Consider the following 23,161-nt stretch of genomic DNA (forward strand, 5'->3'; position numbering starts at 1 on the left):
AAAAATACATATAAATTGCTTTAAAAAATCTTTTATGCAATAAAATATTTGTTTCAACTAAACTAAAAAATAGTTGTATTAAAAATCGCGAGACTGTTATAAGCAAATGGAAAAACAACTAAAGGCTATAAGATTTTTTGGGTTTATTTTTGATGAAATGGTTGTTTCAAATCAACACATCTATCTATCTTTAGGTTTGCCTTTGATTTTATTGCATTTCCCTTTGTGTGTCAAATAATTTGACTACATTTATATGCATTATATTATATATATATAGTATATGTATGTTTAATATATATAAATTTATGGATACAAACTAAGAGTAAGTTTATATGAAAAACAATTTTCTAATTCAAAATATTCGTCAAACATTACTACTACTACTACTACTACTACTACTACTACTACTACTACTACTACAGTACATACAACTGATAACACAAGTCAACGAAAAATGAAAAATAAATAAAATAAAATAAATTTACTTCTCTTTTCTTCTCATTTTACTATATATTTCTCTCTATATATTATAATAATGAAATGCAAACTAAAAAGACAGGTCTTCTAAGATATTCATATATAACCAAAAATATATACTTTTTTGAAAGCAGTAATACTGCCATTCATATTATGTCTGCTATTAGAGGCTTCTCTCTCTCTCTCTCTCTCTCTCTCTCTCTCTCTCTCTCTCTCACTCTCACAGTGTCTCTCGATATAAGCAAAAGGCATCAACTTTTTAATAGAAAGCATTTCATTATAATTTCATTTTTTGCTCGCAAGCAATATATCAATATTAATAACATTAAAATTTATTAAAAAATATTATTTTCTAAATTTATTCAGCTTTTCATATATACTTTGCTTCTTAAAACTTACTAAAAATCTAATATTAATATTTTGATTAAAAAATTTGTATAAAAAACAAATTAAAATATATGATAACTTGCATTAATATTGAAAATATAGTATAATATAAATAAAATATAAGAAACAAGTATTGATTGCTTACCGCTTTCAAAGACCACTTTGTCGTTTGGATCCAATTCCTTGACCTGAAATAATTCTCTGATCTCTTCTTCTGAGTCTTTCATACCAATAGATCCGGTCTGTTGTTGTTTGAGTTGTCGGATGCTTTCATTTCTGATGTGTTTAATTGAGTTGATGTGTTGTACGAGTGATATCTTAGTGCGCGCCGGATGGTTACAAAGGACACACATGTAGTACTTGACTCCCCCCGACTTGACCAGTGTTTCGGCCAACTGTAAGTGTAGGAACACTCGGGAACAGGCGTCGTGTCGGGTGTTGGCGGTATGTAATTGCAGTTTATGTATAGAATTGGTGTAATAATCACAAACATTGCACCGAACCTGAACCGGGTTCGAGACATTCACATACTTGAGCTTCCATTCAGACTGATTGCCGCCTTCTTTAATGTGATTCACGTGTTGTAATCGTTGCAAATGTTTGTCTGTCTTGCAATGCAATTGAAAGTTTGCTTTTAAATTAGTTTTATAGGAACACAATTTGCAAATATAAGAGCCGCCGACTGCCATCAAAACCTCGTCCTCACGCTGTCGGGTGCGGTCACACTGGATGTGTTGACTCAGACCTTCTATTGAATCGCTGGAATAGATGCCACAAACACAACATTGAAATAATCGACACGTGTCGTCATATGGAACGTTATGTAATCCCATGGATGGGTCCGGATGCTCGATATCGTAGGTTGGCTGAGATCCCGTACCACTGATTCGGGCCACCGGAGACTTATTGCCGGGACTGGGGGTTGGCTGTAATTGTTGTTGTTGTTGCTGCTGTTGCATCATAGCTGCTGCCATAGCTCTATGTTGTTGTTGTTGACTGGCCATCATTAGCAATGCGTGGTTGTATGCCATGTCAGCCAGTGCTGCTTCGGGCTGCAGGTTATCTCCCGGACCAGTTGGCTGACCGGCTGTAAGTCCAGCGGCCGCAGCAAAGAGTCCCGGATGGAATTGGAAGAGCTGTTCGGGTGTAATCATACCCGCCTGTTGTAAAGCCGACAGTTGCTGCATATGCGACACATTTTGTTTCAAAACCATTAGATTGTGTGTATGTTTTTCACTTGTCATATGAATTCGTAGATTTCGGGCCACATTTGTCTCATAATTACAGACATCACACCTCCACGTGGCCTTCTGTTTGGTTGTTGTCGGCGTTGACTGTGTGCTGCCATTGTTGACCACTTGTTGCGCTTTAGGTGTCTCTTTCGGTACCGACGGTGCCGGTGATGTCGCACAGGACGACGCACTTGTAGTTGTTGTAGGAACTGAAGAAGTAGTTGGTTGGACACCTGTAGCGTTAGCGGCCACTGCAGCGGCCAATGCTTGGGATTGCAGCAGATGTTCGGCCGGAATGTTACCGTTTTGTATTTCTTGTACATTATTAATGTGTTTATCTGATTGCATATGAATACTTAGGTTGCCTTTAGTTGTGGTTGAGTAGTTGCACACTTCGCACCGGTAGGGCTTATAGCCACACGTGTAGGTCTCTCCGCGTGCCAGTCGTGGGTGCGGTTGGTTCGCCAAACAGTAGATGCAATTCATTTCATTTTCTGGATGTTTTTCTTTCATATGTATTTCAAGTGTCTCCTGATATTTGTAATGCCAATTGCATTTCGGACACTTCAATGTCTTACATGAGTTGCGTGAATGCATTGCTGTCATGTGACCACCTAAAGAGCGCGACGAACCCAACATTAGATCACATTTAGGACACTCAACGCCATTGGTCTTACCGTCGGGATGTTGACTGCACAGCAATGGCGACGCATTCGTCGGACTTCCCGATGGATATGGCATTTGTGATTGCAATGGTGTGGTCGATGTCATTGGGCTTTTGGGTGATGTTGTCTTCGATGGTGACGGTGACCTATGAAATGGTTGATGAGTGGCTGATAATTGACACATCTGTTCAATCTGTTGTTGTTGTGCCGCAGCCGCCGCTGCTTTCGCTATCTTTTCTAGATTTGCCAAATCAGCCAATTCTGGTGCAAATGCTGTGTCCGCTTCTGTTGTTTCCCGAGGCGTTGGCGTAGTTGTGTCCATCGGTTCTGTCGACTCGTAGTGATGGTCGTCACCATTCTTTGGCAGAATAAAATTTAAAGCAGAGGAATGAGATTCAAAGGGTTTAATGTCCGGCGCGGAAGTGACTGGACTGGTGAGCGACGAAACCAATGAGTCAGTACTGAGAGATGCTTTTCTCATCGCAGCCTGAGTTGTGACGAGTGTTGAAGTGCCGGCACTGGTAGCTGTAGTTAAGGAACTTTGTGTACATGAGTTCTGTCTCATAGCTGCAGCCGCGGCCATCAAAAGCCGTTGTTGTGATTCCAACTGTTGCTGCAATTGAACCGGCAGTTCATTAGGTGTGAGTGCGGGTGCCTTATGTCTGGGTTCTAGAAATGATAGTAAGGGCTCCTTATCTTTGCCGATGCATTGGATTATAGCTGAGGTGTTCTTTGATGAGAGCACTCGCTTCTCCTCATCGTTGAGTGCAATGTTATGCTCTTGAATGGAGTGAGCGATGAATGATTTGGAGTAACCGAAAGACAATTTACATATAAAGCACATTAAAATAGGTTTGACGGGCACTGTCTGACAATTGCTCGCACTATTGGCCGCTGAACTCTCCGAATGGTTCACACGGATTGTGTTATTATTGTCTTTATTTGAAAAGTCGGTTCCACTAAGTTTAGTGACATCCGTTTGGTCAGACACACTGTCCACACACTTAGGATTATAGCCGTCCTTAAGTGTGAAGACCCGGTATGAGTGCATAATTGGAACTTCAGGAACTTTATTCTCTTGTAGTAGGCTTTGATAGGCCTGACCGTACAGAGCACTGTATAGAGCGGCCGCCGAACTTCGGGATATATGAAAGGCTGACACAATTTGCGGAAAGACAACATTGTTTTGGCCATACGGTGGTGTCATACCCGCGGCATCTATTATACTGCCCTCTTGGCTGATCTCTGCTTCTACATCACTGGCATCCGAGTCGGGTCCTTCAATAATATAGGCCGACCCGTCGGGATTGTAGACTATCTTTCCCATGAAATTTTCGACATCACTTAAGGAACTAACACTTTCATTGTCTGCACTAATTTTCGATATGACATTTTTATTATCTCCTTTAGTCGACATTAATGTCGTCTCTTTTTTCGGTGACTTATTTATAAAATTAATCGCCTGTCCCTTGACTGGTGACAGTTGTGGGCCACGACAGACCTGTCCCGTGTCGAGGAATGGCGATGTAATGTTGCTATTTGTGCTAATAGTGTTCACCATTGATGTATCATTGGCTGCCATAGTAGTGGTTGCCGTCGACTCCATTGTTTTAGTAATAATGTATATTTTGCAGAGATTTGTTGACTTTAATAAATGGTAGTCACCGTAGGATACGTGTGCAGCCAAACGACATGACAGACTTGACACACATGACAGCTGTAGTGATCACTGGCTTTGCATCTTTGGTTGTCATTAGCTTTCTATTGATTTCAATTACAGATAAATACGGAAACATTATATTTATGATAACAACTTTTATTATAATAATTATAATAATTTTTTAACAAATAATTTTAGTTTAAAATTGTATTTTTTGAAAAATAATAATTTTAAATGAATTTAATGTTAGACACAGTGATTGTAATAAACAGTTTTTTTGTGAAAAAGAAATATTTTTCAACTAAAGAGCTCTCAATGAATTGTATTATGAATAGACTGCTATTGGCTCTGCAATGTTGGGAACGGTATTTGGCTTTAAACAAATCAAACAAATGAATGGCCGATTCAATGTGGCATTAGTTGATCGTCAAAGGAGTCTTAAACTCAATAAAGGAGTGCAATCAGTGGTAAGGATTTCTCTCTCATTTTCTCTTCACTCTTGAGGTCAATATTCGTATTCAACTATTCATTCATAAAGAGTCACAAATAATGTTGTTTTCTATACAACAGTCCGTAACCCACGCCAAGGGACTCAATGCTCAAGAAATGTGTGGCAAATCAATGGTATTGCTATATATCTGTATTAATATAAAGGCAACACAAGCCTTCACAACCTCAACCTTGACCAGTGATGGATGGCTACCACCGCTGTAACCAAATAACTATACTCTTGTATACTGTTTGTTATATATATAAAGAAAGAAACAGAGCTAACAGTGAAATAAATATGTTGTTAAAGTAAACGCTTTTATATAAAAAAAAGCAAAGAGAGAGAGAGAGAGAGAGAGAGACGGATGGATTGGGTATAAGTTGCCTGAAGGGTATAACACAGTGTTATGTGTGCAACAAAATAATCACTTAAAAGTGAATCACAGTCTTGTTTTATTCACACATTGATATATATATAAAAAATAAAAACTATAGTCGTTTGGCACAGACATGAATTGTAGGGCTAAGTGGGCCCAACTCATCCATATGATAGTGGTTTTAGATGAGTGTCAAACAGTAAGATATTCTTTGCGAGACATTACAGACATTGTAGTTTTCTGAAAGATTTGGTGCCACAATCAGCATCATCTACAGTGCATAACCTCCTATTTTGTGGCGCACAGCCCATCACTGCCTTTACCTTACAATCTCAAAGATTTAGTTTACTTTTCATTTTCATTTAGATTGCTATTCAGATTCAAACTTATGAAACAAATTACAGACAATGACAACGCAATACACAATTTTTTATCTCTTTTTATTATTTAGAAAAATTAATACAACAAATGTTTTAAATTAATAGCAATTAGACGGTGCACTACAATAATGACAATATCTCGATTTTGAGTAATTTTTCTAATATTTATAAATTAATAGACTTTCGTGTAAATTATAATAAAACTAATAAATATTTTTGTCGTAACAAAAAAATAGTTACTAATCAATAAAATAATATAACTAAATGTTTATTATAAAATAAAATTAGTGAACTAATATATTTAAAGTCCGGTAAAAAACTTGATTGCCTTTTGGACTAAAAGCGACTTAAAATAACTTTGTTTATAAATGCAAAGTCATAGAAGTTAGAGAAAATAGTCATTAAATTTAAAACTTTACTTAAATTTTTAAGACTTGTATTGAATTTATGTTTTGGTGGTATAACTAAAATAAAGTAAAATTTTCTCACTTTATACCAATAAGTACATCGAAACAACAACTCCTAAAATGTCGTTTCAATGGCCACAGGAGTTGAGCCTAAATATCTCTCGAGGGATTGTAAGGGGGCTCCCAATGAGGAGGGGGTAGCTTACTAAAGGAGAGGACAAATATAAGCAGAAAGTTTCATCAAGAAAAAGAAGTGACACATACAGCAGGGGTGCAACTTATGGCCATTATATTGAAGGGCACACCTGAGTTAACTGCATATATATGTGAGTATATATACACTGCAATACTGGGATACCTATGTTAATGGGGGGATACAATCAGGATTATCATTGTGAACGTTGGTAGTAGTGATGGTGTATAATACTAATTCCCCAAAGATTGGACGCCCCCAATACCGTCCCTCTCTTTCTGCCAAAGCCTTGAGGCCAATGTCTGAAACACAACTTTACTTCTCTTCTCTTACTTTTTCTGTTTCTCTCTTTTCATTCTTTAGTTTATTTTCTATTATGTATTCAATTCTTTCTCATTTGCCATCTCTTCTAATACTCTCTCTCTCTCTCTCTCTCTCTCTCTCTCTCTCTCTCTCTCTTCCCATGACAGCAATACTGAGAGGACAGACACGACTCATATTTTAATGCCCTTCATTTCTCATATACATAGTTGATATATACATAGATTTTAGGCATAAAATTTTCTGTTTCGCCAACGATTAGTGAGAGAGTAGTGGCAAACAATTATCATTGAAATCTTAAATACAAAAGATCTGTTCTTTAGAGAGCAATGGGTTTTAGTACGGAATATATGCATAGAGTATAGTCCTGAGCACACCTGGGCTTAAAAGTTATAATTGAATATCAGTTTTAAACGCAAAAATGCAAACAAACATAAAAAGCTGATCCTTAAAAATGAATGACATTACTCTACAAACAGATTAACATCTTTTAAAAGATATATTATATTAGTTGAAATCTTTTATGAATTTTTCTCCGACTTTTCAATTCATTTATATTTTGCAAAAATTTTAGTTTTACTTATTTAAAGTGAAGTTTATTTATAAATATATTTTATGATAAACATAAATGAAAAAATATATTAAGAAAATAAGCAAACAACAAATTTTTTAAAAATAATCAAAAAAAAATATTAATATATTCATAACTGATTTGCAAATACAAGACAAGAGTGAATGAATTGTCTGAAAATAATTTATTCAAAACAAAGTGCCGTTTTTACAGACAAAATGAGTCAAATTCTATGTTTTAAAACACAAACAAAATGAACAAAAATTATGATTACATTAGTTTACAAATACCAGGAAACAGAGGGACCGGTAATTTGGTATTATTGGTCTCTCTCTCTCTCTCTCTCCCTATCTATATATATGATGTGATGTCTGTCTTTTACAGACAATACAGAACTAATTACAACAACAATAACAAGTAAAACATCGACTAATATAATGAGAGAATACCTAATATAATGGAATCAATGGACGAACAATAATAAAGCAAAGGCTCAGCCAATTCTGGCATTAATTAAGCGATTCTAACAAAAAACATTCATTAAGTCGAGGAAGTAGTCACGCTATTAACCATATATATATATATATATATACAATATACGGTACCTACTATACTACCAGTGCTGCACATATACAGTACATACAGCCTAAAGTCGAGATGTTGGCTCAATATTATAAAAAACTAAATACTAAATAGATATAAAACAACTACTGATTCTATGTATACAACACCACATTCGAGAGCTAAGCACAGGGAGAGTGAGTGAGACAATAACTGCTGTTGTATTGCTTGTGCTTTTTGGTGCTAATTATCTCTCATTAAAGCTTTTCAGACACAACTGCATATTAAGCGGAGAGAGAGAGAGAGAGAGAGAGAGCTTTGTTTAAGCAAAAGATAATAATTAAACAAAAAGGGAATTTCCCACTCATTGTAAGCACTGTTCTATAAAAAAATTTAAGCAAAGCATTGATATATACTGTATATAATATACAGTACTTGTGTTTTAATGGTTAATGTTATTTGGTTTTGTTAAATGCCGTGAATAACAACAAATGCATTGATAAACAGATAATCCATTTTAAAACACATGAAAACTATTTGAAATAATGTCTCGAAAGCATACAATGAAATACATTAAAATAGTATATTTTGGTTCGTTTTTTAGACCAAACTTTACTTTTTAAAAATATTTTATGTTTAATATGAAAACTTGTTTTGTGTGAATTATTGAAATCAGTTTATTATAATAAATTATATTTTGGTTGCTATTATATCCATTATTGATGTCCTCTAAGCTCTGCTTTTCTTTTGTGTTAATATTTTAAAGTTTGCATTTAAATAGTTTTAGAGAGTGTTGTGTTTTGTAGACATTTGCTATATGTGTCGCAAATGCTTATATCAATTGTTCAAATTATATAGTGATTTAAGCATATATGGCATACTTTTTGCATAGCGATTGCATTATTTTGTGGACGAATTGTTAAAGAGAGTGATATATAAACTAAAGATGTGAGCGTTCAGTGTTGTCGATCCCCTTGTTTTTCAGTTATATACTATAACTGAACAGTAAGTGTTATCCCTATCCCTATCCCTGTTAGTGATTGAGACCCCTATGGCTTGTCTATAGCTCATACTTTTCAAACATAATTAGTTATTCTAAAATCACTGCCAAAGAAATGAAGTAAAGGTATGAATTGAATTCGGGTGCTATGGATAAGGGGATGATGAGGGGACTGGGATCAGTAATAATAGAAATACCAGTGTAGAGAGCATACATGAGCATTAGCTCAATGGCCAGTGCTTTATGATCGTGGGAACCCATTGCCCAACAATACTAACAGCTTTACTATAAGTTTTACACTCAATTCTCTGTCCAATCAAAACCAGTGCACCACTATTTGCGACATTATTTCGCACCTTTAGTTAAACAGTAATCACCGTCAGGTTCTCGTCATACCATGAAATTGTCATTCCTTATGCGCCCCATTCCCCTAATGCCTGTAATATATGTTCTGTAGAGTCCAGGTGTGCAGTTAAGGGTCATATTATTGCTGAACTAACACCAAACCAATGGTAGATAACAAGGCCTACGAGGAGGTCTTTCTTTTATTTCTCACAAAAATAATATAATACTGTATTTGGGATGAGATGTGACTCACTATACAACACAAACATTGCTCTCTATTTGAACGTTTCGTTTCAAATACCAAAAGATTTACTGATTTACTGTCGTTTGTATTATTCTTAAGAATTAACGTGACTTTAAATGTACAAAATGTACAAAAATGTACAAAAATGTACAAAAATGCTAAAATACTACCAAACCTTATGCTATGCCTTGAAAAGACAAATGCTTTTCAACCAACTTTGAGCTCATTTATTAAATTTTTTTTCAATAAATTTTGGTAAACAAAAACAACAAAAGAAATATTCTGTACACTCTTTCTCAAAGATTTTGTTTTTTCAATTTACTTATTCATTATATTTTAACTGAAAATGCATTTCAAGTGCACATTCAATGATATCATATGATTGGCAATCAAGTGTTTTGAGAGAATCAAAATCATTATTATATAAGGACTTTAAAAATATTGAGTTAATTCATAGCAAAATAGTTGCATAAATGATAGTTAGATATTGAGTGAGTCAGTGGTGGCACAAACTGATTGCCAATTTAGTCACCAAAGCGTATGACTCGTCTATATATTATGATTACAGTACAGACAAGTCGACAGTGTTTTAAGGCATAGCAGTTGAGCTCAAACAGTCAAATCTCTGGCAATAATAGTCATATTAGTGAATATAATATCGGTATAGATATTGAATATTGTATGTAAGCATTGCTTGTATTATTAAAGCACACGCCATACGCATAAAATTGTGTTTTTTCAGTACTGCTCACTAAGCTCTGGTAGATAACAGTTTTCCACTGTTATAAGCATAGGGAGAATAAGGCATAGGAATAGCCAAAAAAAATGATATACCGTTAATTAGCCATCTCTATTACCATGTTATATACACTATAGCTTATACACATTATATGTGTACTGCAATGCAGACTCTTTTTTACTGGTTGTGAGGTCTCTCCCCCATCACCTAAGCCTCACAGCTATATATGAAAACACAGTTATAGTTTGGTATCGATTTTTTTTCTCTCAGTCTCCTTACAACAGATCAGTTTTTCTACACTGCCTCACACCCAGAGAAAGTAAGTGAGTGAGTGAATGTGTGTGTGTGTGTGTGTGTGTGTGTGTGTGTGAGTGAGTGTTATGTATGTATTATGATGTTGGATGATGGTAGAAATAGCAAATTAGCAGTGTTTAACACTACACTATGATTGTCCGTACAATCACTATTACAAACTACTGTTTTCTCTCAGTTAAGTAATAAAAGTAAAATTATACAATATATCTGTTATACTGTAAATATATAAAAAAATATATAAATATATATCATCTAAAAAAAAATAATGACAATATTTAAATATTACAAAAATATTTTAAGTAAAACATGTTATCGACTTATATATTAATTAGATAAAAAATAGATTCAGTATTTTGTATAATGATAATTAAATAAAAATATGAAATATTTAAATCAATTATAATAAGAATATACAGTATGAGTATATTGAGAATCTAAAAAATCGATAAAATGTTAGCATAAAAATTAAGTTTTGTATTTATGTTTATTGTATTACTTTATCACCGATAGAGAGAAATGAGTTAACATGAGATATGAATTGGTTATAAAGTGTTTGTGATGTTATGTTGTCTTTACATTTATATGGCATTTCTCATCTGAATTACACTAATATTTGGATGATTTGAGTATTGAATTTCTGTTTGGGTTTCACAGGATATATGAACTCGTTTTTTATATTTCTCTACCAATGACTGCCATTCCTTCATTTACAGACGAGTTATACTGTATATGGTATACAAATCATAGATTCAATCAAATATATATATATATATATATATATATATATATATATATATATATATATAATATATACTTATTAGAACAATTTGGGTGAACTGTTAAAAAACTGAGGGGAGAGGAGATATGAGATGAGGTCCTTAACTAGTTTCCATAGAAACACTGACATATTTAGATGACTGTTATAGCAACGATGCAGAGAGAGAGAGAGAGAGAGAGAGAGAGAGAGAGAGAGAGAGAGAGAGAGAGAGAGAGAGAGAGAGCATACTTATATATATAATATATATGCCTTACCCACACACCGACAGTCAGTGCGACTCCTAATTCATATAATAGTCTAATATATGAATTAAGCACAAACTCATCACTGAATACAATACATGCATAGACACAGCCATCACTAGTGGACGGGCCTTCTGTTCACTTAGAGATAACTGAAATCACACTTTTTTTGTTGATGACTGCCTCTCCCCGCATATACTCATTTAATAATAACATATATGATATACAAAAATTACAATATTAGAGAGAAAAAGCTTTTTTGAATATTAATTTTGCCTTAAAATCGACAAATGAAAGTTTGTATATATTGTATATGCAGTATATATACTATATATATATATAATATATATGATTGTCAAATAATGTTAGCGACGATTATTTATTGACCGCCTTTAATGGTGTTTCTCATATCACATATAATGTTGTAAATGATTTTCTCTCTCAACACTTGTATTAAATCCTTTACCAATTGGAAAGACTGTTTATCTTTGAGGATAGGATTTTCTCAATGTATGTGTTATATATATATATATATATATATACTGTCTGTATGTCTGGTAGTGTAATGTTTGGCAAAAGCAACAAAAGTCAGGGTCAGGTTCACCACAAAATTGATAAGTAGTAGTGAAACACAACATTTGCTGTACTGTTGTGTTTGTTAAGGAATAACAGCATAACTGAATCATGTGTTACACACTATTGATAGATCTAAATGTTGACTACATTTGGGAAATAAGACTCAAAACACCTGAGAGGACACTAAAAGAGAGTCTAAGAGTGAGAAAGAGAGAAAATTATGTGAATCAAGCAATTGACTCACAAACACATATATCTCATACATATAAAGCTCTTAACCATTGGATTACTAACAGGCAGTTTAGCTCAAGACATACAAGTGCTCTAAGAAAAGACTCAAACATTACAACAACTGATGTTAGTCTCAATCAACAGGCGATCAAACAATTGGACGATTCATTGCATCAAACAATCGCTTTAACCACTAATGCAATACTAGTCGTAATTGTTAAGCAAAAAGTCATTTGAGAAATCGTTTATTGCTTTCAAATGTTTGACACAAACTTGTCTTTACGTCCCTTTTAAAAACAATGACTATATATTTCATTAAACATTACTAAGTACTGTATATTACAACATATTATGCATAACTAATCGTATTATCGATTAAACTATAATTACTACATATTATTAGTAATACTGTGTGTTGTCATTAAAATACATACGAGATTTTGCCTCTTAATTACATTAAAAATACTAAATTATATTTATAGAGCAATATTGATACTGTTATTAATAAAACATTTTTTCATTATATAATAGTTGTGCGAGATTTTATTGATAATGTGTTAAATGCGTTAATAATACAAATATTTTATAGTTGTTATAATGTGTGTGTGATATATACTTGTATATATGAAACGCTCTATAAATTCATCAAATTATTTACTCAATAATATATTTTTATATAACTTTTGTATTTAATAAGACATTAATTATTGTTTCAGCTTAATATATGCTATTAATAATAATGTTATATTACATTCATTAAGTAATAAACTCATATATATTAATATTTTATAAAAACACGTTTAATAAAAAATAATTTTGTTGAGAATTTTTTTCATAAATTTTATTAAATTATGTGATAGCAATATATCTTTAATGAATTGGTTTTTTTAATATTTCAAATAAATCAAAACTGAAAATTCATTAATAATTATCGAACAAAATATTAAAGTTAATACAGTAATTACATTATATGTAGTATATGAAAATATATGTACAGTAATTCATATTAGTTTTTAATCAAAAATATGATATTTTATGATATCAATTAAGTTAGACTATGTATTGTAGTAAAAACATAAATGATAGCATTATTGTTGTTGTAATGTTTGATAACAGTAGTCCCTTTAGTGCACCAGTAGTTTTGTGTCTCACACTATACCAAACAACACAAATAACACACAAACACACAAATCCTTCAATGTTTTTGGCAAACAATTACAATACTATGAGAAAAAGTATCACTTGTTCTTATAAATGGATAATTCAAACAAATAATACACTGATTTAAGTCAATAGCAATACCACTGATTACTAACATTTAACTCTCAGTTATTCATAAATAAATATATATATATATATATATATATATATATATATATATATATATATATTGTATATTACTCTTAGAAATATATTTAAGACATTTATTTTTCTGTATACTTTTAATAACAACTATTAATAGTTCTAGTTTTATATAGCTCTGAATGTACTAATAAATGTAAAAATAAAATATTATAAAAAGTGTTTAATATATGTAATACATAATAAAAACATAAAAGAGTTAAAAGACGAGAGAAAATTCAAATGTCTTTTAGATATTACATCAATGATTTGAGTGACTGTTTTGTAACGAACTATAAATATGGTTAAAAAGCTAACCATAAAAGTGCTTAGCTATGCATTTGCAAAGTCACGACTTATGCCTTTTTCAATGGATTAACAATTTTTTAGTGCAATTATTATTTATATTTTTAGTAAGTCTCAGCAAAAAATATATATATTTATATAGTATTTATTTATAATAAAATTTTATTTCTCGACCTTAATGAATTTTTATTTAACTAAATATAGGAAGCAATGCTAAAGATAACCTGTATTTGTATTCGATATATATTAAGACAAATGGCAACAACTTGTTGTGGAGGAGTCACCAACACTTGCTTATAATCTTTGAACTCATCATTGATTAAGCTATCGATGAACGTATGATTTTTTAATGAATATAAAAATAAAGAAAAGTAAAGAATTTGTGGATCCATAGTGTGGTGTGGTTTGGGGTCACAAATGAGGTGATCACCGGTGGGTAGAGTGAGAAATATTTTTAACGTAAGTTTGACTCATAAATCGTTAATTAAGTTTTGTGGTCCAAAAACAGCGTGAGAGGACATTCTTCATAGTTTATCGGGTCATATAGTATTGGTGGCAGTGGTGGTGGTGTGGCTCTGACCATACTATACCACTATTATATATATTAACGAATTGCATGGAAAAGCAATTATTTATTAGTAGAAGTTTCGCATAATAATAATAATAATAATTATTATTATTATTATTATAGACAACGCCAGAGAGATATAAAGATAAGAATTAATATTTTGGTGAATGAGAGAGGAATTTGCTTTTTGAGTAAAGACTTAGAGATAAAAACAGAAAAAACTAATTAATAATTCGTTTGTCTTATTTGTTGTGCTCTTAATGTGTTTTTCATATTTTTATGACTTAAGCCATGAATAATAAGAGAAAGAGAGGCAAATGAGAGATTGTTTTATAATAATTTTTAAACGCGAATATATTAATGACAAAATATTTATGAATTACCATATTTAGAAATGTTTTGCATATTTAGTTTTATTAATATTAATGTTTAAAAACAATATTAAAAATGTTTGACTGCATTGGTATTTAATGTGTTGTTGTGTTTGGGAATTAAGAAAATGTTGAATTGAGTTGCGGTTGAGTTCCGGCTGTCAACTCAAACACAACTCAACTCTCTATTGCTTGAGATATATAGTGAGGTCTTTGACTTAAAACACAACATATCTGTGGTTTTTATTTCTTTGCTTTAATTATTGCTAGACCTCCTCGATAGCGGGTTGGGCCGTGGTTTATGACACCTGTGGGGTCGGTTTGGCAATGCTTTGGCACTGGGCGTTGGCTAATATCTCTTAAAACAAGAAATACCATTTAACCAAAACAGATAGCCATACACTTCTATCGCTTGTTTAATGTGTTTAACAAAGTCTGAGACATTTTTCATAAACACCTTTCCAATAATCAACTAATGTTTAGTGTATTTTAAATGCAATTCCAGTTTTCTTAAATGTTTTCTTATTATTTTTCCATAATTTCTAATAAAACGCTCTTTGATTATGAGTTTTGAATTTTATTTTTTTATAAAACCTGCTAACCGAGTGCTCAATGCTATTATAATGCTGTATAAGTATGCAAATGCTGTATAACACACACACACACACATAACATGTCATTATATAAGACAAGACATGACAACATCGTTGTCTTTATTGGCTGACAATTAAAAATCTCTCTCTAAGGGAACGACTAAAAGCACTGGAATTAACACTCAGTGCTTAATTGCATTGCAATGTCTTTAATTGCACGCAACTCTCTAACACTACTATTAATGAATCGACAAATTCACACTCAAAAGCAATCTTTACTGACACTATTGAGTAGTACAGACTGTGTAGAGAGTGTCGGAGCGCAATATGGTTGTTGATTAGCACCACTTTTTATTTTTATTATTATATTATATCAAATAATATCTATAACTATATGAATGTATATATGTATTGTCGTTCCGCACATTTCTGACATCCCTTCAGTGCACATCTCATAACTGCTGTTTCATTCATTCACTAAACACTAAAGCCTTAATACTCTCTCCAATCGATCGCTTTTTGCATAAAAGAATATAAGAAAATGGAGGATAACTTATTAAATGAGGATTGAGAGCCAGCACAGGGAGCTCATTGGTAAAGACATGACGATAACTGCCACACACTTCTTCAATATTAGACTACAAGACTAACTTCGAGGAATAGTAAGCAAAGACATATAGATAGTCATATAAGCATTGGTCTGGGCTTTAATAATAAGTAATGCTATTAATAAAATAGTAGACAAAAAATGAATTTTTTCAATTCTTACATAACGTGTTGGCAACTCTATGTTTACTCATTATTTAGTGAACCAGTCGTCAACAGTCACAACAACAAAAGTGTACCACTATTTCAATGGGTTTGTACTCTAAAAGAGATAAATGTGTGCAAAATGTGTTATAAAAACAAGAGACCAAATATATGTTCATCTGTTTGGATGAAAGATTGAGTCAATGAATGAGTGAAGGAATCAATGAATGAATGAGAGAGTGAGTGAGTGAGTGACTGAATGAGTGAAAAAGTTAGGTTAACAAGCATTGAGTTGAGAGACAACATTGAAAAACATAAAATCTATTTATACAACTATTTTGGTAACTCTAGTGTTTGTCAAATCGCTAACTAATATATAAATATATATAATATAAAGATTGAAAGCTATGTGTGAGTGAGTAATATAAGAATTAGATGCAAAACAAGACTCAGAATTATTAGTATTTTTTGAGAGTTTGTATGAATGTATGTATAAAAACATATTTATATTTATGTATGAAACACATGAAACATAATTAGTTTGAATAACCGGATATCGAAAATAACAACTAATTTATGTGTATGTTTTTAAAGAAGTGGTGTACAAAAAAATAATACACTACTAATAATAATAATCATATATAAAGAAAAATAGAGGCAATAAATTGGTTGTAAAATAATAGTGATTGATATGAGTGTAGTGTGAGATCACTGGCGTCCACATCGTTACCAAACATTGAGAAAAGCAAGTGATGGCTATTATAGCCAATCAATACACAACCAATAATAAAAATTACAAAAGCAATCATAGCATAACAGTGGCCACAACACTACAAATACCAGTGCTTACATATGACTGTCAGTTATCAATGCTGACAATTTCAACCTTAAGAAATTAAAGCCTCAGCGACAATGACCTCAACATGTTTTGGGTTTACCTTTTAGACTAACATTTCTTAATAATGAAATTTCAATTGAGACCCGAGTTGTTGTTTGTTAGACATTAATAGTTAAAAGAAAAGAAAGTTTCAATTTTAAGCCCTTCTTTTAAACAGCTATTGTGTTCAACAGTCCAGAAATATTAATTAAATCTAATTACACTTTTGCTGATCATTTAAAAACTACAGACACACACACACACCATAATCTACAGGCCGTGACTAATATGTCCATCATTTGAATTTACAGGTGAATGTGTTTCAATATGTTGGCAGATATTACAACTAAACAAGAGATAGATAGATAGATAGATAGATAGATAGAGATGGGAGGCTAACAACATACTGTATACATTATATTGAAAATATTGTATGAATTGCATGTGAGATGACTGTGCGTGAGATGAATATACCAAACATATACTCATTGAGTCTCTTTATTTTTGCCACAATTAATCCTATTTTTATTTATACATTTCTTTCGCTCTTATTTTTGCCTAAACATCATATGTATATCATTTTATTGCTAGTGTTTGTATTTAACAAAAATAGTTAGTCTTTAGATCGGAAATGTGGTCAACGTTTGCTTTTGTATGCCTCTACTGACCAAACATCACAAAAATAACACTAAGATCATACATATATCCGTTTTGATGTATATGTTTTCACACCATCGATGGTCATATTCACTCAATTAATTGATTACAACTTTATTTAACAAATAATTTTATCATGTTTTCTGTTTGTTAATAAACATTATAAGCAACAATAAACAATATGCAATTTAAATTTATTCAATAATTTGCATTCAATTTATTTATATAATTATTTTTTGCTAAAATATATTTCTCTAATTTTGAAAAATGGTTTCAATTTAGAGATTAACATTTTATTTAATAAACATTCAAATATAAAAATGAAAAATCATTAAAAAGGTTATAAATTTAAATTTAATATATAGATGTATTGACTAAATAATTAAGTTATGAATATGAGTTATGTGAACAAAAAAGGAGTAAAAACAGAGATATAAAATCATGAAATGAGAGCACAATTTATGTGTGAGTCTAGAGTTTGGTTCACATCTCCTGCACTCGTATTTCGGAGAAACCATTGAATGGCAAATGTATTTCTAAATGTTTATATCATTCATCCATTTATAAAGTAGTCGCTCTCTCTCTCTCTCTTCATATATATATATTGTTATTATATATTATATTAACGATAACCCATTAATCCCCTGCACTTTCATCCCTCTTTCTTTATGATAGTAATAGTCACCAGAATCTCCTACCCATTGCATACTCATTTGGGGCTTACATACTGTCGGCTTTAATAGTAAACTGTAAGCACAACAGTGTTAGGGACAGTGTTTTGTGTAGAGATTGCAAAATTACATATAAGTTATATGAATCCCTCAAATATAATGCATATAACTTTGCGATATGTTATGAAAAAGCATCGCAAACATAGACATAACTGGCCTAAGACTAACAAAAGCAGCGAAATATTAATGTTATTGCAAATAGTCGACTCTCCCACAGTCTATGTATAAATATGAATGTATGAGTGCCTACCAGTGCTTTACGCTGTTATGATATAAGTTGTCTCTAAATTAAGTTCTTGTCGTTCATTATATTTATATTAATAATAATAATCATAATGTGATGTTTGATTGGGTCTCACAAAAGCAGGAAAAGTCTAACATTTAATGTCCTTTAATTTAAATATTAATTATAATCTCTGACAACATTTAATATACATGTATACTAGTTATGTAGCGCTAATAAGGCAATACATACTGTACTACAGTATTCAATAACATTAAAACTTATATTCAATTTAATGTTTTAGATATACCTCACTGTTTAGTCTTAAGCTATGCGTCATAATTATCAATGAAAAGTCAACATTTAAACAAACAATAGGACTGACAGCAGCCAAGGACAGCCATCCATAGCCAACAAAACAACTGGTAATAGCAGTGCTCTTAGATTACCGCAAAAACCATTTCTTAGTATTAGTTTCTTAACATTAAGTATAAGTCAACATTAGAGTCGAGTTAAACATTATTTGGTCAGTAATACAGTGCTATCAAAGATAAGGAATAGTCTTAATGTTAAGCAATGGATAGACATTTGTTTAGCACAAGAGCTCAATCATTATAACATTTATGAAAATTACTATAAATATTAGTTAGTTGTCATTACTATTATACAAAACTAGCACTTTATGTCAAATGTATTTCACTAACAAACACGTGGTTTACAATCAATACTACAATAATAGCGGACAAAACACGACAGAGACTAATGTTAGACAAAAACACAATCGCATTCACAGATCTAATGCTTGTCTTATTTGTTACAATAAACGCTTTATACCTTTTGTTGCTTATGTTTAGTTGCAGTACTTGTATTGTAGACACTGTTGATAGTTGAGTGCAGCCATAAAAAGAAGTAAAACGTGTTGACTATTGGGTACCACTTCTGATGAGACACTCACTCAATAACACACATTATAAACATATGAGAGAAGAGAGAGAGAGAGAGAGAGAGAGAGAGAGAGAGAGAGAGAGAGAGACTTTACTATTGATGGCATACATCTCTCACATCTCTCATCTCAAGCATTTCAAACCACGTGCTATGGATATCATCAAAACAGTCAATATATACAATGTGTGACAGTTTTAGCACAGATAGATAAAAACTTATATACAATATCAACAATGACTATATGTCACAAATACATTGTATTATTGATATCAAACAATTTTATATATTTGTTTTACAAAATAAATAATTATAATAAATAATTGAAAAATTTACATTTGCTTGAATTAGCTTTAATTTGAATTTTTCAATTATGAGACAAATACATACTAAGTTTGAATGAAAAAAAAGTTAATAAATTTTTAAATGATTTTTTAATGAATAATAATAGTAGTGAAAGTCCGCCCAACTCAAGGATATCTGCATTTAGTAATTAATTTAAGTTCAATTCAAACTCGACATCCAATCCGATTGCGGCCAACATTTTATTGGGCCTTCAATTACACATTGATTACAACCTTGTCGTTTGGCTGCCTGTGCCACTGCTAAAGGTATTATCAAAGTATTTATATATATTTATCTAATGTGTTAGAGAGTGATGTATTGAAAAAACAATACAATTGAGGGGTGAGTGTAATGAATGTTTCAAACAATAGACATTACAGAGAAAGAGATGAATTCAATGAATCAAAAATGTTATGTTATTTGAAGCTTAAAAACTTGAGACAATTGAGGCAATGAATGGTATTATGAATAAGCAATGAATGAATGCATTTGATGGGGTCTTCACTTTAATTACAGATACAACACTCAATGTATAACTTGTGGTTTAAATTATTTGATACAATACACACAACTGGTGTCTTGGGCTTACATTTACTATGTTTGGGCTCAACAATTAAAATACTAATTCAAGTAATGATTTTACAACTAATGTATATATATTTGAAAGAGAGAGAGAGGTTTATAGCAAACAGAGCACACATTTATAGTGACGGTATGCTTGTGTTGTGTTTTTTAAAACAACTAAAAGTAAGCTTACCTTAAGTGATAGCTCAGGACAAATGAGTGGTCAGAGATGATATCAATTGAATTATAATTTGAATGATTTTAGTAATACAAGAGTTGAGGAACTTTTCTTAGGCATCACTCGTTACACAAAATACTTATTTAATACTTAATTTGAATATTAAATGTTGAGAGCGATTGATAGGAACTTTTGGATATAGTGTTCACACTTTTATATATTAATTAGTAGTAAAGATTAATAAATATAACTCTTAAATATTTAGTGAACTGTTTTGTTGAGTTAGGACTAAAGTTAAGGCCGCACTTTGAAGTTCATATACATAAGCCTTTACGGGCCGATACTAGTGTTGACAGTGAGAGACACGGCATACATAACATACAAACTATATATTACATTACAATAGACGGCATCTGCATATGATGTGATGGTAACTCACTAACTCATTGCAAAAATGATCATTGACTGCATGTGCAATGTATATCATATGTGTTGAGCACTGGTAGCATTACACATAGAGATTGAGCATTGAAAAATTGAATGCTTGTGCCAAAGCTGGTAATGCTTGTCTCTGAGCTCAGCCTAACTCAACTAAACTCTCGATCAGTTCAATCACGTCCTCTAATGCCGTTGACTCTCCTCAACACATCTCGCATATGCACCGAAACTAACGCGTTATGACTCTCATAGAGATGTAAGCGCACGCGTGTCCGCACCGATAGCTATATCACTGAATACCAGAGTAAGTGAAGACACACTGTATACCCGAGTCTCACACCTAACTGTTGGTAAGCAATCATAAGCAGCCATCTATACTCCATCACTATTATTCACAAACAATATATCGATCCAACAAAACACTGTCATCTCATCAAAAGCCTATGTATGAGAAGCGAAATAATAAATTTAACTATAAGAAGCCCAGCTCTCAATCCTACCCATCACTACAATTATTACCAGAGCTCATACATAACAACACATAAAACTCATATATATATATATATATAAGTAAAAAATCTTTATTTCCATCGCGCAAACTCTTTATTTATTCAACACTTTGTGATTTTTTAATACCATTTATTAATGTCGATGATATGGATAAATCAATTATATACTTTAAAATTTTTTAATCAAATATCATTACAATAAAACTGTTATATATATATCACTAAATGATGATCACACTAACTGTATTAAAAATAATTTATCACAAAATATTTGGACACAACGTCTCTTACTCTCCAATTGCCAAACCTTTGAGTTACGAGAGATGTGTGAGACTTGAACTTAATATCAATTAAAACAAAAAATCTATTAAAAAGATATAGAAGTGAAATTTAATCTATAAAGTTATAAAATATTTGAAATTTAATACATCAAACCATGTGTATATTGTGTGTGTGTGTGTTAGAGAGAGAGAGAGAGAGAGAGAGAGAGAGAGAGAGGACTTATAAACATTAAAAACGCGTCAATCAGTTAAGGATTGAACTAATACTTTATGTTAAGCAATGGTCTCGTTTTAATTGATTCTTTGCTTTCAATTGAAGAGTCGATCAAAAAAATGTTTTTTTCTGTTTATTTCATGAAAACCCGGATCTTTTGCTTAACAATTATTATTAAATTTAGTGAACCAAAAGTCATTAGACTCACTACTAATACTAAATAGTGAGTCTTTATAATATAATATACTTTAAATTTTAGTCTAAAATTAAAGAATGTTTGCCACGAATTTAAATGGAATTTCTTTTTTAATAGTAATGATTGGCTTTAAAATCGAAAAATGGTTATTAAGGGAGAGAGAGACAGATAGAGGGATAGATTCACTCAATGAGAAAGAAAGAAAAGAAAGAAAGAAAGAGAGAGAGAGAGAGAGAGAGTCATTTCTCTCTCCCTGCAAGCGGTGGTCAATAATATAAGTGTTCAACACATCATGGCTTATACAGTGCACACACACAAACATATATATATATATATATATATATATATATATATATATACACACAATAGAGACCAAGTTTTTTGTCAAATACTCAAAACAAGTGCACATATTTTAGCCAATTTTTTAAACATAACAATTACAGAGAAAATAGTGAGAGAATTGTATTTTCATTATGAGAACAAAATTGACCCAAACTTAGGGACCATTGGTTTTTAGGGCTCATTGTCTGAGAAATATAAGACTTTGGGAAAATAAAAGCAGTCAATGAATATACTGTATATATATATATTAAGGAGAGAGAGAGAGAGAGAGAGAGAGAGAAGTTGAAAGAGAAAGAAGAGTGAAAAGAGAAAGAAAGAGAAAGAGAGATAATAAATGAAAAGTCTTTTATTTGTAAGTTCTTTAGTTTTTGAAAGTAAATATGCAGTACTTGAGTGACCAGGTGTGAGGAGGTTAGGTGTAAACTGGGCACACCATCTATGCAGTACATATACTGTATATATTGTATACTTATATATAAAACTAAATTACAAGTGAGCTCAACATATGATCAACTATTGTGTTGTTTGTTCAATAGATAAGCCAA

At 31.7% G+C, this 23,161-nt stretch overlaps 1 protein-coding gene across 6 annotated transcripts in view; it reads right to left on the reverse strand.

Annotated features, from left to right (window-relative positions):
• The window catches only part of LOC128962118 (zinc finger homeobox protein 4-like), a 64,256-nt gene that overhangs the window by 26,211 nt on the left and 14,884 nt on the right, over positions 1 to 23,161 (reverse strand). For 2 of the 6 annotated variants that reach the window (XM_054308466.1, XM_054308461.1), the window contains exons 1-3: positions 19,442 to 19,705; positions 2,774 to 4,522; positions 1,010 to 2,710 (exon numbers count right to left, since the gene is read on the reverse strand). In XM_054308466.1, the coding sequence (XP_054164441.1) occupies positions 1,010 to 2,710; positions 2,774 to 4,367 (3,295 nt within the window). In that variant the 5' untranslated portion in view covers positions 4,368 to 4,522; positions 19,442 to 19,705. Of the gene's footprint in view, positions 1 to 1,009; positions 2,711 to 2,773; positions 4,523 to 16,138; positions 16,237 to 19,441; positions 19,706 to 20,651; positions 20,745 to 23,161 lie in introns of those variants that run through there. The other 4 variants (XM_054308463.1, XM_054308464.1, XM_054308462.1 and 1 more) reach the window with 3 other exon arrangements.

The sequence above is a fragment of the Oppia nitens genome, unplaced genomic scaffold (genome assembly GCF_028296485.1).
Source record: "Oppia nitens isolate AA-2021 unplaced genomic scaffold, nextdenovo-longstitch-racon4-pilon3 scaffold6_pilon_pilon_pilon, whole genome shotgun sequence".
In the NCBI taxonomy this organism is placed as follows: Eukaryota; Metazoa; Arthropoda; class Arachnida; order Sarcoptiformes; family Oppiidae; genus Oppia; species Oppia nitens.